General features: G+C 35.3%; 1 protein-coding gene across 2 annotated transcripts in view; it reads right to left on the bottom strand.

The window, feature by feature from the left end:
* The window catches only part of KCNH8 (potassium voltage-gated channel subfamily H member 8), a 186,575-nt gene that overhangs the window by 35,688 nt on the left and 135,565 nt on the right, over positions 1-15,322 (bottom strand). For both annotated transcript variants that reach the window (XM_085568971.1, XM_021538123.4), the window contains exons 8-10: positions 10,779-10,976; positions 5,897-6,096; positions 3,911-4,160 (exon numbers count right to left, since the gene is read on the bottom strand). In XM_085568971.1, the coding sequence (XP_085425097.1) occupies positions 3,911-4,160; positions 5,897-6,096; positions 10,779-10,976 (648 nt within the window). The remainder of the gene's footprint in view (positions 1-3,910; positions 4,161-5,896; positions 6,097-10,778; positions 10,977-15,322) is intronic.

Raw genomic sequence — 15,322 nt, 5'->3', positions numbered from 1 at the left:
TGTTTCTGTCAATAAGAAAAAATGGCTTAAGACAGAATCCTTGTGCTGTTTTTGTTTTTTTTTTCATTTATGAGCGCGACTGCTTTAGAACACTGGCTGTATTAATAAAATCCTCAATTGACCATTGTGCTCCATATTGAGGAGCACAGAAATTTCATAATTAAAAGCTTGCATAAACATCTGAGCTGAGCTACAAATTCCACAGTGTAGTCATTGAACCATAGGTTTTCCCCAAAAGTTATAGGAGATGGTCTTCATTAAAGACCTGGACAGTGGGATGGAGTGCATTGTCAGCAAGTCATGGGCAATACCAGACTGGGGGAATTGGTTGATTCGCTGAAGGACAAAGTTGCCATGCAAGGGGAACCTCAATGAAAGACAAAATGTCTGCTAGAATTATCATAAAGTTCAACAAAACCAAATGTCAAGTCTTGTACCCCAGATGAAAACCCTCCCTACAGCAGTATGGACTGGGAACTGACCAGCTGGGCAGCAGATCTGCAAGAAAGGCCCTGGGAGTCCTTGTGGACAAGCTGAATGTGAGACAGCAATGTGTCCTTGCAGCAAAGAAGTTCAAGGACTTCTTGTGCAGCATCAGCAAGAGCGGAGCCAGCAAGTCCAGTAAATGACTCTTTCCCTCTATTTGTCATACCTCATCTGGAGCACCGTGTCCACTATTGGGTTTCCCAATAGAAGACATAATATTGACATATTAGAGTGAGTCAAAAAGAGACTACCAAGAATCAGAGTCTAAAGAATATAATTTATGAGAAGAGGCTGAAAAACCTGGCTATTGCTCCATCTTAAAAAGAAAAGGCAAAGGAAGGCTATTATTACTCTCTTCAACAGCCCAGCAGAAAATTGTAGAGAAAACAGGGGTAAACTTCTCTTCAGAGTACATGGGGCAACAAGATGTACTGGGCACAGTGTGTAATAAAATTCTCACTATAAATCAGGAAATGAAAATCAAGAAATAGTGGAACAGTCTGCCCAAAGAGGCTGTGAAATTGTCAGCATCCTTGCCTGGACATAGCCTCTATGACTCTGAGATAAATTTGCTCTTTTTTAAGCAGGTTTAAGTTGGGTAGTTTCTGAAGGTCTGGAGTTCCCTTCAATCTTACATTATTCTGTGATTAATTATAAGACTGTCACGTTGGAAAATCCACCCAGCATGTGATTCCAACCATATATTACACAGGAAATTGTCAGCTTGCAGAGTAAGTTAAACAAATCAGTCAGCCATCCCTGAACCTTCTCAAATAGAATAGTTTCACTTTCTCAAAAATACTTATTATAAACTCAAGGTAGGGAGGGATTTTCTCTTATGCTAGGAATATACACACATTAATGCTACTTTGTTGTCTCTTAAAAATCTCAGTATGATTGAGAACTGGTATGAGATTAGGTCAGTCTGGGAAAGAGAAATTTGATAGGTAATAACATCTGTCTTTGCTCAATACAACATGTATTTCTACGTAATAAAATATAGCATAAAGTTAAGCAGTAATACACTGTTACATTTTACTGCAAATATCAACAATTTCTTACATTTCTTCTATTATATTAAGCAAAGGGCTGTCAGTGTTAATTTATTGCTGTCTGTCTAGGTGGACTAGGGAAAGAATATTTCAAATATACCAAAACTGATCCTTAAACATCTTAATTAGAAACATTTTAGATATATGAACTGTATTAGTATCCATATTGCATAAAGATTTTGGGAAAATGTTAGATTTTTATTGGATTGTAGTTAAAATTTTGAAGTATTTTCAGGCTTGAAATGCCAAAATTGATCTGGTAGTGCTAATATATGTTTATTTTTCAAATTAAAATCATGAAGTAGGTAGTAACCTGAAGTTTCATGAAGAATTAATGAAGTGAGTAAATGATTCTACCTTGAATGCCAACATTTGTTACATAACATTTCAGCTATTCTTAGTACTTCTTTTCTTTTTTCTTTAATTGGATAACAAGCTTATATATACATGTTTTTCACAGACACATCTGTTTTTCAGTAAATAAGGGACATGTAGTTAAAGTTATGAATGTTCTCGTTATGGATATTTTTCAAATAACTTATAGCTAATATTTTCAATAAATCAAAGCTATATGCTCAAATAGTACATAAATCATATGAAAACGTATTTTACCATAAAATGTATCCTAATCATCATTATTAAAGTAATAGTCTCTAGAGGAAGCGAAGATGTATTTAATGAGAGCATTTCACTGAGTTGTCGCTGCATTGCTTGTTAGTGAGAATGGTTCAGTAAACAAAAACTAATCCACTAGAATTAGAATCAGGACAGAATTATAAAATATTCTGGGAACTGCAAGTAACTCAGCATTGTCAGGAAAAAAACTGCTGTCTAGAATTTACATGACATCAGCAACACAATTTCTCATAGGGACCTACGTGTTTAATGCATTCACCTTCTGCTGGTGTTAATTAGATTTAAATGATGAAGGTCCCATTCACTGTAACAAAATATTATTTCACAGTTATGATTATGGTTTTTGCATTATGATTTCATTAACTTCTCTCAGAAATCCACTAATATCTTATTGTTTTGATTGTCACCATTACACAATGATGCTTTAATTAGTACTTTCAGAAGTACCTGAAGATGGAATCATTAATGAAATCATAGTTCCAATGGGACTACCTCTTGAAATTTTGCTGTCTTTTCTCTTATGTTTTATTATAAGTCATATTTTATATCTTTGATCTATGTGATACAATGAAATCAAGAGATTCTTAAACTTCCTAGAAAAAAACAAGCGATGGAGTGATGTGGACTGTCAATCTAATATAATTAAAAGTTCTGAAACAAATAGGACCTGTATCACATTTATTTTCTAAAAAAGACTAATCAAATGCATTCTAGTAAAATAAAGGAAATTCAATTATAGAAGAGCAGAAGCTTCTATTATCAACAGTCTAGTGCAATCCCACAAAACAAGAAGGAAAGCAAAAAAGGAAATGTTCTTTTTAACTCTGTTTTAGAAGAATATTAAAAGTTTTTTTTAAAAAGAATACATTTAAGTCTAAACAGATATCAAAATCATAATAAAATAATTATATGATTTTACTTTTAGAGTAAAATATATACTTTGTTTTGCCAAAAGCTTCATAAACATTAACTGAGACAGGTCTAATCATCCTTTAGCTGAAGATCAAGATAATTTCTTTAGTAAGACTTAGATTGAGGCAAATCACAGAAATTTATAGGTAGAGATGCTTAAACCTTAATAAGTAAAAACAGTAATCTTGCAAACAACAACTAAAAATGTATTAAAACAGAATTTCTGGCCTTTCTCACTTCCCATATACTCAGATAACTGCAGGCAGCATCAGCTAGCATGAAGTAAATTGGGGACCAGAGCCAACAATGCTTGTTTTTCACCACATGGCTTTTCTGCAAAGGGTGCTCATTGGCAAGTGCCTAAGAATGGCTCTTATTACTTTCTTTCATTTGGGACCATTAGTGGGAGCATTGTCTGGCCACTAATTTTCATGAAAGATTTAAGAACTGATGACCAATGTTCTTTGAGCTGTCAGTACCACCACCAAATATAGCAGAAAGCAGCAAGTTGTGTGAAAAGGTTACAAGGACCTGTCTACATGAAAAGAAGAGAGAATAAATATAAGGAAATCAGAAGTGAAATATTGCACAGCTAATGATCTGGCAATTGAATGCTCCTTATGTCAAAATATAAGGAAGTTCAAACTAAAAAAAAGAAAACACAAAACTGTACATAGTGTACATAGAATAGGTATTGTAGATTAAAACTAAACAAATTCTTTCTCATCAGACAATTAGGACACACTAAGCCACCAGTTAGTAGTGAAGGTTCTCCTGCACTGGGGGACAATTCTTCCTCTTTGAGTCTATGATTGTGAACATACCAAGGATTGCCAGCACAGTGCTGTCCTTCAGGACTTCCATGGAACCTGAGCACACAAAGTAGATCGCTTGCAGGGCATCTCCCTGCCGGAGGAGGTATTCCCCAGGAGCACAGAAGGAGGTTTTGATGTGCAGAGACAGAGACCTGAGGCAACCACGACTGGCACACTCGAAAAGGGAAAGCTGCAAAATCTCCTTGTTCAAGTGCATGGTGATGTCTGAACGCAGCTCATCTGGGAAGTCTTTTAAAAGCTGTCCGAAAGAAGGAAAAAAATTTTGAAAAAGAGAAAATCCGTAAAATTATTTGTTTCCACTTTTGCAGAAGTGGCCTGATTTAGTGGAGCACCACATTACTGTTGGAAATAATTCCCTTTGATTTTTCTTACCCTCTTGATGAGATGTGCTATTTTGAGAAATTTTAACACTGATACATTCCAGGAAAAACATGAATAAATATATGCCTTTTTACTACCAAAAAAAAAAAAAATCCCAAAAAGCCTCTCTAGAAAAAAAAAAAAAAAACCACAGGAAAAAAAAAGTCAACAATACAGTTTGTATGAATTCCCTCTAATGCACAATTTAAGTTTTTCCAAATTCTTCTCTGTGATAGAACACAGTAAGCTGCTCAGATATATAATTGTATGCAGTGATATATACAATGAAAACAGAGAATTCTATAAAATTCACCAATATGTAATATTACTTCTTCTATAGTAAAACCACTGCAAGAGGAATGACTAAAATCAAACCCCACCTTGAATGTGTTTCTTTCTAGTTATTTTCCTTTTTTAATAATGTAACTGGACACTGAAGGAGGGGTGGGAAAGGAATGGAGACAAGGTGCACGTTCAATGGAAGAACCTATGTAAACTAAAAGACCACGAGGTCTCACTTTTTCCTTCCAAGCTGCAAGCTCACAAATATAGGATTTTTTTGTAATTTGAGGCCATGTGGCATCTGAACAGTGCAATCAGCCAATGCTTGACCAGGGGGGCTCAGACAAGGTGCTTTGTCCCTAGGAGGGAAATAATGGAAGACTGATGGCCTCTCCAGGAGCTGTCGTTGTAGTACAGCAGTCACTCACTTTCAGTGTGACTAAAGGTACAGAAGGTACAAAAGCTGAAGGTGATCATTAACCACATCTGGGAAAGCTTTGACATCTAACTCATTTTTGTATCTTTGTAAATCTTACTAAGCTCCTTCTGTTGCTAAGATGCTGTTGAAAATCCCATTCTTTGTGTTGTGCACAACACAAAAAGAATTTATCAGGAAAAGAAGGTTCCAAGCCCCAAATCTTTCTGCTTATTTCCACATTATCTTTAGAGACCAGTGAGTTTTATAACACAGATAACAAGAAACCTAAAGGGAGTGCTCCATTCAAATAACACTCCAGCAGAGAGAAGCTATTATTTCTCCTGCAGTACTGTAACACATAACCTGGATAAGTAATTTAAAACAAACAAGCACAGACACCACCAGAAATCTGTCTTTTGATTTCACACTCAAGTTACACTGTGAAATATTTAAAAATCTAGTGATATAAATAACATAAAAAATCAGCCTAAATAATTTGTTTACAGTATTGCAATAAATAAGATGCAGGAGGAAAGAAAAGGCATCATAGACCCTCCTAGAATCCTAAAAAGAACCTAAAATGACCATGTAGATATTTTGTTTAGTGAAAGACAGAAACACTCATTATAGCATTTCTGCTGGCATCATCTAAAAGGTTCTGATGAATGCCTCTTAAGCATTTAAGAATCACAGAGGACTGAATTTTACTACATTATTTGATGTCTTAAACCTGCTTTTTCAGTGGTATACACTCTTCCTGGGATAATCCAGGTTTATTTTTAGGCACAATTTTCTTTGCTATGTAACTCCACACAAAACACAGCACGATAAAAGAAAAATTACCCTCCTCCTTGACTCATAGTCATAGTTCATAGTCAAAACAATCAAACACAAATCCCCCCTCATTTGGTTACCTCATTGGAATCAATTCCATTATTGACAGACCACGTGGTTTGGAAATATTCAAGCATTCTTTGCTTTAGCTGCTGTGGCAGGTGATGGACCCGTATAAAGTCCTTCAGATCCTTGGTTCTTGTGTGATAAAGGGACCACCTGGAGTACATCCTCTGAATTATGGCAGTCACATTGCCAAACACCAAGGCATGCATCAGAGCTAAGAAGCATAGAAATTACATACAATGTGAAGTGATTTGTTGATCAACAAAACTTAACACAGAAAATAAACAGCATCTTCACAGAGCAAAAATTTCCTGACTGAGAGCTATAAGAAAGCTTTTGAATATAAAACTCCTTAAGTAATAGTATATTAATACTGTGGTATTAATATGATTATCAATTTCTGGTGTTTTAGACATTACAAACCACCATAATGGGACAGGGTAGAACAACAACCTATTCTATCTAGTCAGGGTACCTAGCAAAAGAATTAAGTCAAATAAAGATTTTCCATAGTCTAAGAGAAAAGGAAAACAGAGCACAGAATCCTAGAATCATAAAATGGTTTGGGTTGGAAGGAACCTTTGAGATCATCTAGTTTCAGTCACTGCCTTTCACTAGACCAGGTTGCTAAAGCCTCACCCAACCTGGCCTTGGACACAGCCAGGGATGGGGCATCCACAACTTCCCTGAGCAACATCTTTCTGAGCCTTACCACCCTCATAGTAAAGAATTTCTCCCAATATCTAATCTAAACATACGCTCAGTTTGAACCATTCCCACTTGTGCTGTCACCACAGGCCCTAGCAAAAGGCACAGGAAGGAACACATGTAGGCAGGTATGCTCAGAATATAATGAGATGCTAATAATCAGTATGGAAACTAGACTCAAGTGGTCAGTTGGAAACTACACAGAGCGTAATTTTCAGAGAACTCATATAAATAAAAGCAGTTACTAATGGGGACCATGTGTAGCAGAATGAGGTTGTAAATAACATTTAAAAATGTATCATATTCTGGGAGAGATATTTTTAAAAAGTTCAGAAAAAAACTCCATAAAAAATATAAAGCAGAAATTCTTGATAAAAGAAATATTCAAAGGAACAATCTGATTTCTTATGTTGCTTGGTAGGGTTAGTTATGATTAAAATCATTCTGACATCCTGGAGTTTGTCTACAATTAGTGATTGGCTTGGGAATAAAAAGACCAGAAGAAAGATTGAAGAAATTTTTACAGATAATAGGTCATCTGGGTTTGTCTGTGCAGAAATATGTTTGCTTATTTGAGTTGGAAGAATTACTGCTAAATTGTCTTCATGTGATATTAGAACGTACACATGTATATATGTGATGTATAGAACATACACATCCACAAATTGTTTATTAAAAAAAAATACTGAAATCTTGATTATTTCTCTAAAGGGACATCTGTCTTTAAGGTGCTTGAAAGAAAGCAGATGGACTTCTCACAGTGACAAAGGAATTGGTTTATAAACAAGACAAACAGGTTGTTGACCTTGTATGTCTCTTTACAGAAATCCAATGTGAGTGAGAAGAAACAAGGGGGAACAGGAGGAGGAAAGGATGCACTTTTAAATGGTAGAAATATAAAAATTCTGTAGTTTGGAGTGTTAGAAAACTTTTACAGGCTGAGAAAAATGCAAAAGAGCTAGTATCAATATCTATGCCCTTATTTTGAAGGGAGTGCAGAAAAATAGATAAAGAACTGCAGTGTAGAAATAGCAGGGAAAAAAAGGATTATGGATGTAGTAAAAATAGTAGGGCTAACTGGAAATTTATTTCTAAAAATAATCAGCTATTTCAACTAGGTGCTGCTCATGATGGTGCAGTGAATTGCTAAGTCATTAATGTCAGAAGCTAGAGCAACAAAATGTGAGGGAGTGGTGCAATAGTAGATCCAGAATATTATATTAGAAATATGACAGCTAGGCCTGGAACAATTCAGCCAGACACAGATAAATAGGTTAAAGAAATAGTGTAACCTCTTTAAGGATGCAATAATCAGTTTAAAAAGGTGGTGGAATAAAGCGGTAAGTGGTGTATGAATGCAAATATAAGACTAACCTGTGATCTAAGTCCCTCATCAGACTCCAAGGTTAGGAGCTGGACAGTGTAGAGATCTCAGTGACATTACTATAGGCACAAATATAATCTAGAATTTTATCACTGTGGTAGATTCTGTCTTTGCCTATATACATTGGAAGGCAACTGCTTCTCATAACGACAAGCTATTCTTGGCAGTGACAGGCATTAGAATTCTTTATCAAATAATCATACACTTACCCTACTTTCTGTAAGAAACCGATTATGCCTCTCTCTAAACTCAAGTAGGACAAGTTCAAAACTTCTAGGAACTGTATGTATTTCATGCAGTGGCCTTTATTTTAATAGATACTTTAAATCACATTTTGCTTAGGGAACAGAGAAACACCTCTGATTCCATATAGGACTAGAGCTATGAGAGTGGGCCTCCCATCTCTTAAATACAAAAATACACATTATTTGCTGAAAGAACATGGAGAGTATAAGACAGAATATGGTATAATCACCTGCTGGAGGGCAGATCTGATCAATATTTTAGAAATGCTGTGTGTCCTAGGAATTCCGGTTACATTTTAATAAGTAAATTTTCTTTCCAACTTTAAGAAGACTTACTGTGTATTGAACAAGATATTTTATCTTCAGAATATGACTTGTTAAAAATTTAAGTTTCAAATGTATGCAAAATAAAAATTAATGTGAAGAGGCCAGTAAATATGAAAAAGGTATTCTATATATAATTTATTTGCTAAGTTTACACTTTTTTTTCCTGTCTCTAACTTTTTCAAGGTTTAAGTAAATTACTTAATTTTTTCAGTTTGTAGTGTCATACATTAAAGAGTTAAAAAAACCAAAACCCTGCCATTAAACTAATTCACCCCAGCCATTACACCTGAAATTTCAATAACCAATGGCATGATCAAAAAGTCTGAAAAACTTACACCAATTTTTCTCAGAACATCACTTTCCATTAGGAAATTTAAAAATTAAATATCAGCCAAAAAGATACACTAAAATAGTTTTTAAGAAATGATGAGGCATAATGTCCCTAACTATACAGATTAACATTTTATTCCTAACAGAGTTTTCTAAGGCATGCTCACCAATCTTTACAGTATCATTCTACTCTTTCATGTTTCCTTGATTTTCCTCAATAGTATCTAAAATATAATTCCTCAAGAAAATAGCTGCAGATCAGGCTGCTCTGCTTTCTTTACCTGGACATATCTTATTCACTGTACCCTTGCAGATATAAATCCATTCTCCTACCTGCTTGCCTTTAGGCAACTTCACCTTTCAGTCATCAGTTCCTTTTTACTCCACTCACCTGACTAGTTCTTCACAATTTATTCAATGTACAAGCATATTGCAAGAAATAAAATTGAAATTGTTATAACTGGACTAAATAAATATATAGGATACTTCTATATTCTACTCTATTATATTTATGAAAGCTCTGCCATATTAAAGTGAATTAAATATTCATCACTGCCTTATACAAGAGTTATCTTGATTTCTTGATAGAAATGAAAACTTCTTGAAATCCCCAAAGAACAGAGACCACAGTGTATTTTAAAACTATAATTTTATGCAACCACCAAAAGAAATTAATGAGCTGCTTGTGGTTTTGTGACATTGTGAAAACTAAAATTATTTAGTTCTTGGATAGTTTGTTATATTATTGCCTTTCATTTTCAGGACTGAGGAAAATGAAAATAATTCATTGAAAAATTATTTTACCACTTGATGCTGCAAATATATAGCTTACAGGTAATTCATCATGTTTCCTGATGTTCAAGTGTCAAATTTCCAATTTATTGTTGCCAGGAGAATTTATCATGCAAAGCTGACACCCAGGGTTTTACTGACTAACCCTGGAGAAACACCTACTAGTATTTCCAGAACAACTTAGCCAGCAGAAAGAAAAAGGGAGAACAGAGTACTCTAGCAGTGACTTGCTTTTACCCTTCATGGCCAGTGTGACATCTTTGAGCTGTATTATGTACACATCATGAAATAGCACATCTGATTTTTTGTGGAAGATGAATGAAAAGACAGAGCTTCTGGTGCTTTCTCTAAAGAACTTGGCTTACAAATCTCTGTTTATTGTACCCAGGTGCCTCAGCAGAAGGAAGGGGGCCATGAATGAGCATGTGGTTTACTCCAACAGTACAACTAGGTAATCAGCATAAACAGAAATGTTACTAAGAGCTCCAAATATGACAAAAAAATTGCATTCTGATTCAATTCTGAAACAAGTTTTTATCAATGATAGTTGAATGGCCTTTTTCTTTTTTTTTTCTTTTCTTTTTTTTTTTTTTTTTAATGTTAAGGCTCACCAAACAGTCTCCTGGCTCTGTTCTGTCCCTCTCTCTGGTCTGGTCCTTCAGCTGAGGATACACACCAGTTCACAGACACTTTGTCCTGTGGGCTGCCCACCTCCCCTCATCACCATTCCCAGGGCTGCTGTGGGGATGGAGCTGCAGCTGGTGTGCACATCATACCTGACTGTCTGGAAAAGTGTCTGTCACCAGTGACTGAAATCCCCAACACATGGCTGGGCCACTTCCACTGTTAATAATGTGAACTTGCATTTCAATGGGCAACACCATCTTTCATCATCATAAGTGAACAAAAGAAATATATCTGCCTGAGAGAGTTTATCTAGTGTAAACCAAACAAAGTAGTTTCCTTCTTTTGCTATTTTAAATTGAATTTATTAAGTTTTCCACTGTGTTGGTTCGTGGTTTCTTTAAAGAAACCTATCAAAATTTCAGCTTTTATTTGACTTTTTCCTACTCCTTGAAAAGGTTTTAAATGACACTTAATTGTACCTACCCCCAATCAACATTGTGCAAATGGAGAAGATCTTTTCAGCATCGGTATTGGCTGAAACATTTCCAAAGCCAACACTGGTGAGGCTGCTAAGAGTGAAATACAGGGCAGCTATATAGGCACTTCTGATTGATGGGCCTCCAAGTGTATTATTCTCATAATAAGGAGATTCAATTCGTTTTCCTAGCTCATGAAGCCAACCTGCAAAAGAAAGTATAAAAAGAGTTACTTTTTAATAATACTGACAACACTGTGAAAACTTCACATTATACTAAAAAAAAACCCCAAAATCAACTTAAAAAACATTATATTCTTCACACAATTCCAAGAATAAAAAGAACATTAAACTGTGGGAATTTATGCAACACATTAAGTATTGTGTCTCTGAGATATTTATTTTTATGTGCAATTTTTTTATGATAAGAATTGCATTTCTGCATTGAAATCAAGTGGTTTTGAATTGCATATTACAGGTCTAATTATATAATTTATAGCATCTATTAAGTCACTAAAAAGAAAAAAATCTTCACCTAATAGCACTGCAGTAACAATGCAACATCATTTGATTCTTTCCATTAATTAATGCTTGGAAAGCTTTTTGACATTCTAAGACTAAATCATTATAATAGTAATTACATATTCTGAGCTTTTCACATGTTTCTTTTTACAGTAGAAAAGATTCAAAGAACTAAACATAACTTACAAACCAGAATTAATTTTCAAAACATGCTTCAGTAAGTATTTTCTAAATTGTTCATTAAATTTTTCCTTTCATTTTGATAAACAGGTCTATGTGTGCCACAGAAAGCAGAATTAGCTACTGCCTCAGATATTTGAAAAAAACAACAAAACGACCCCAAAGCAACAATGCAGGAAAGAATATCCAGCTGGAAAACACAACCTGAATGAATTATATAAACACAATGCTTCACAAAAATCAAGACTGGGGAAAAAAGAAGGATAAGAATCTATTTGTGTGCCCAGTTTTGCTTTTTGAACAGCTTGCTTGGGAGATTTGGAATCTTTCTTGGGTATATAGGGAGAACTGCCAAAAGAAAATAATGCTGACAGACAGAGTGTTATTTTTGTAAAAATTCTTTGGGGGTCACCTTTTGTAAGCTGGGACCTGACAGACTGAATCACCTCCTGAAGATTATTCTCTATCTACTTCAGTCAGCATCCATTTGGGTGAATCCAAATATGAACTGGGGGAAATCTCATTGCACAGAATGTCTGCAAAAGTAGGGGGTAGATTTAGAGTATCTGTCCCAGCACTTCCAATCAAGTTGGAAAAAAAATCTGTACAAATTTAGCACCTAGAGTAGATCTGATGAACCATGGTTGCTCCTGTGCTCAGTTCCATGCTTTCTGGCATGCTGCTCTCCAAAGAAAACTCAGCCAGAAGGGCTGGGAAATGGCACAGCAAGGTCTGGCCATGGCCCTACTGATCCAGTCTGTGCAGGACAGGGAATTTTATCAAAAGCATAAATGAAAGCAATCTGCATTGCCATACAATGGCAGTACTGAGTAGGATTGTTTTACCTTGCCAACAGACAGGAAAGCATATGATGATCCCCTTGATTTTGCCCGGATAGATGGTATTAATCAAGTGGGGCTATTCTATATTTGTGGCTCTCAATTATTTAAAATAAAAGTAGAGCAAAATGGGAAGAGGAAAATAAAAAAAAAAGAAAAAATCCTAGCTGAGTCAATACCAGCACTCTGTGCACTACTGTTTTTCTGAGATTATGAGATTACACTACATTTCCCCGACAGTAGCATGGTCCTTTGTATGGCAGATTTAATTCCTATATTTCTGTAGTAAGGAATGTAATCATAAACATTAAAGAACACAGAATAAAAACCTAATAAAATATCTGGCAGAGAGGAGACAAAGTTAAAAAAGGTCTATCTAAACCTAGTGTAAAGCAATACAATCACAAAGTTCAAGATCAGCTCAAGATTGTTTCAGTTGCAAAACTGAAACAAGTTATTTTAAAGAAGTGTAACTGATATGCCTTTTAGGAGAAAATCTCTTGCCTCAGAGTGTTCTAAAATCCACTGATTCTCAGGCCATTTCCATTTTTCTCACTTTTCATGCATTTCCAGTGCTACCCAGGAAAGGTGGATGGCTGCATTCTTTAACTGAGATATATATGTGAATTGGTTTCTCCTTTACAGCTCACTTTATGTTCAAGGTTTTCATCCAACCCTACCGAAACATTATTGCTCCTAAAGGATTCATTCTGCTAGTAAAAGTAAGGTACAAAAATATGTGTCTATATTGTGTCAATCAGCAGAAGTCTCTATAATATCTCTACAAAAATTCTACTACCAAAATACCAATATAATAATTTTATAATTTCTAGCAAACACTTCTGGCCAAGATACCAGTATTTGATATGAGTTTAGTATTCATTGTCTAGTTCTGTGGTATAACTGAAGGTCAGACAAATCATCCCCTCAGTAGGATATATGGCTTATCACTAAGCTAAACCACTAGCAGTTAGCAATGATAAGCAATCCTTAATGATTGCTAAAATAATGCCCACAATGTAAGAAAAGCTATGAAGTAAATCCATTTAGAGATTTAGACTTAGAAGAGAAAATATATGTCTGAAAGGGAAAACCCCAAAAATATATTTCACTGACTTGTAGATAAGACCATGTTTACACCTCCTCATTTCTATTTTGGCTGGCAGAGATTATCCTAATCAGGAACTTCTGAAAAAAATTATATAAAGTGGTGTTTCAGCCAGACTATTTAAATGCTGCAATATTGTCCAGACCAACAGTACTATTTGTTGCTACCACTGTATTTTTTTTTTTTTTTCAGTTTCAGGGTAGAGGTAGGGTTGGGGTTGCATGTAAATACTTCCATCAGTAAATACTTCCAATGGAAGTAGTCATGAAGTAGCATCACTGACTAGTGCCTTTTCAGTTCGCGTAGGTAACAGCTCTCAGCAGATTCTCTGGCAAGCTTGAGTAATTAATTTCTGCCCTCAGGGAAGAAGAGAAAAATAAATATACCTTGTAGCCAGAGGGAGCTTCCTAGAATTTAGCATTATGAATCTTGTCTGGTTCAGACTTAGCATTGTCTAGGCACAGCACTCCGACTTTGAAAACATTTTAAAGCACCAATTAGCATAATTAAGAGGAAAGCCTTTCAAAGGGAAAAAGAGCACTTAAGTAATCAAGTCCCATTGGAAAAGTCAATAGGAATTGGATATCTAGCTCCATTAGGCTACTTTGAAAATTGTTGTAAGAATCTGTATTGAGTTTCATTTACTTGTATCTGGGAAGTCTCAAGTATCAGCAGAAGCCTAAAAAAGCATTTAAACCTCCATAGATGACATACATTTTAACTGGATGGAAATAACATTATTTCATTTACTAGACATCCAGAAAATCAGTCCTTCCCCTGGCTTGGTGCTTTCTCTGCACTGAGTATGTACAATGCTCCCTATAATTTTCAGCTTTATTCTATACTACTACTTAGATTTTCCTTTTATGCCAGATACTTAACATACCAAAATACTGTCTGGTACTTCAAAAACTTAGAAATTAATTGTATTTTCTAATGCATTAACTAACTACAGCGCTTATTTAAAAAATAAGAGAAACATTTTCTTTACCTGTTAAAAAAAAAGACCCAAAGTCTTTGGTTTATTCTACACTACAGTGTCAGGAAGAATAAAGAGGTGTGGATAAGGAGTACCTCTGAGAGCATCCCTGAATGACTGAAAGCAATAGCAGTGATGATGCTAAAAGAGAAAAGTATGAGACAAAGGCCGAGCTTCTCTCAGCTATGATTTCATACCAAATTTAGGGACTTCAAGTATTCCTAGGAGAAATGTGAAGGTATAAAAGCCTATCTGCTCTCACATAACCACTTTTTTGGATGTTTAAACAGTATTTCTACCTTATTCAGGGCCAGAACATACCTGGCCCTGTCATGCTAGTGAGGAGAGAGTAAGCAATACTAAGCTGATAGTAGAAAAAGAGAATATATAGTGAGAAAGGCTGGAGTTAAATAAAGGACACTGTGGATTGTATTTAGTGAAGATTATATTTAAGGAGTATGTCTGAGGCTGAATTTTGTTTTTCTGACTCAACTGAAAAGAAATAATAATGGAAAAATGTCCTGAACTGGAGCACATGCAGCCTTCTGATATAAATAGATTGTAAGTTTCAACACAGAAGTTGCTATCCTATGACTACTAATGTGTGTTGCAGTGAACAGTTGTTAAGTGTCATTAAGGAGAAGATAAAAACTATACAAGAGAAATTAGATCCTTCATCACTGGAATATATATTTAAATTAAAATCACTCTGTAGCCTGAGAGCTGTGCTGTTTCCCACTGCAGTAGTCCCTGATCACTGCTGATAGCTCCTAATTTCACGTCTAGAGCCAGGCAGCCAGAAGCTATAGTTTTGCACAGCAAAGCACACCTCCCTTTCATCACATAGCAGCACCCTCTGATCTGCAAATAAACACCTCATATTTCCATTCTGAATGGGGGAAAATAGTCCAAGTTTCTATTGAT

The sequence above is a fragment of the Lonchura striata genome, chromosome 2 (assembly GCF_050655825.1).
Source record: "Lonchura striata isolate lonStrDom1 chromosome 2, ASM5065582v1, whole genome shotgun sequence".
Lineage (NCBI taxonomy): Eukaryota > Metazoa > Chordata > Aves > Passeriformes > Estrildidae > Lonchura > Lonchura striata.
The sequence above is the reverse complement of the archived record's forward strand: the minus strand, read 5'-3'. Positions and strand labels throughout refer to the sequence as shown.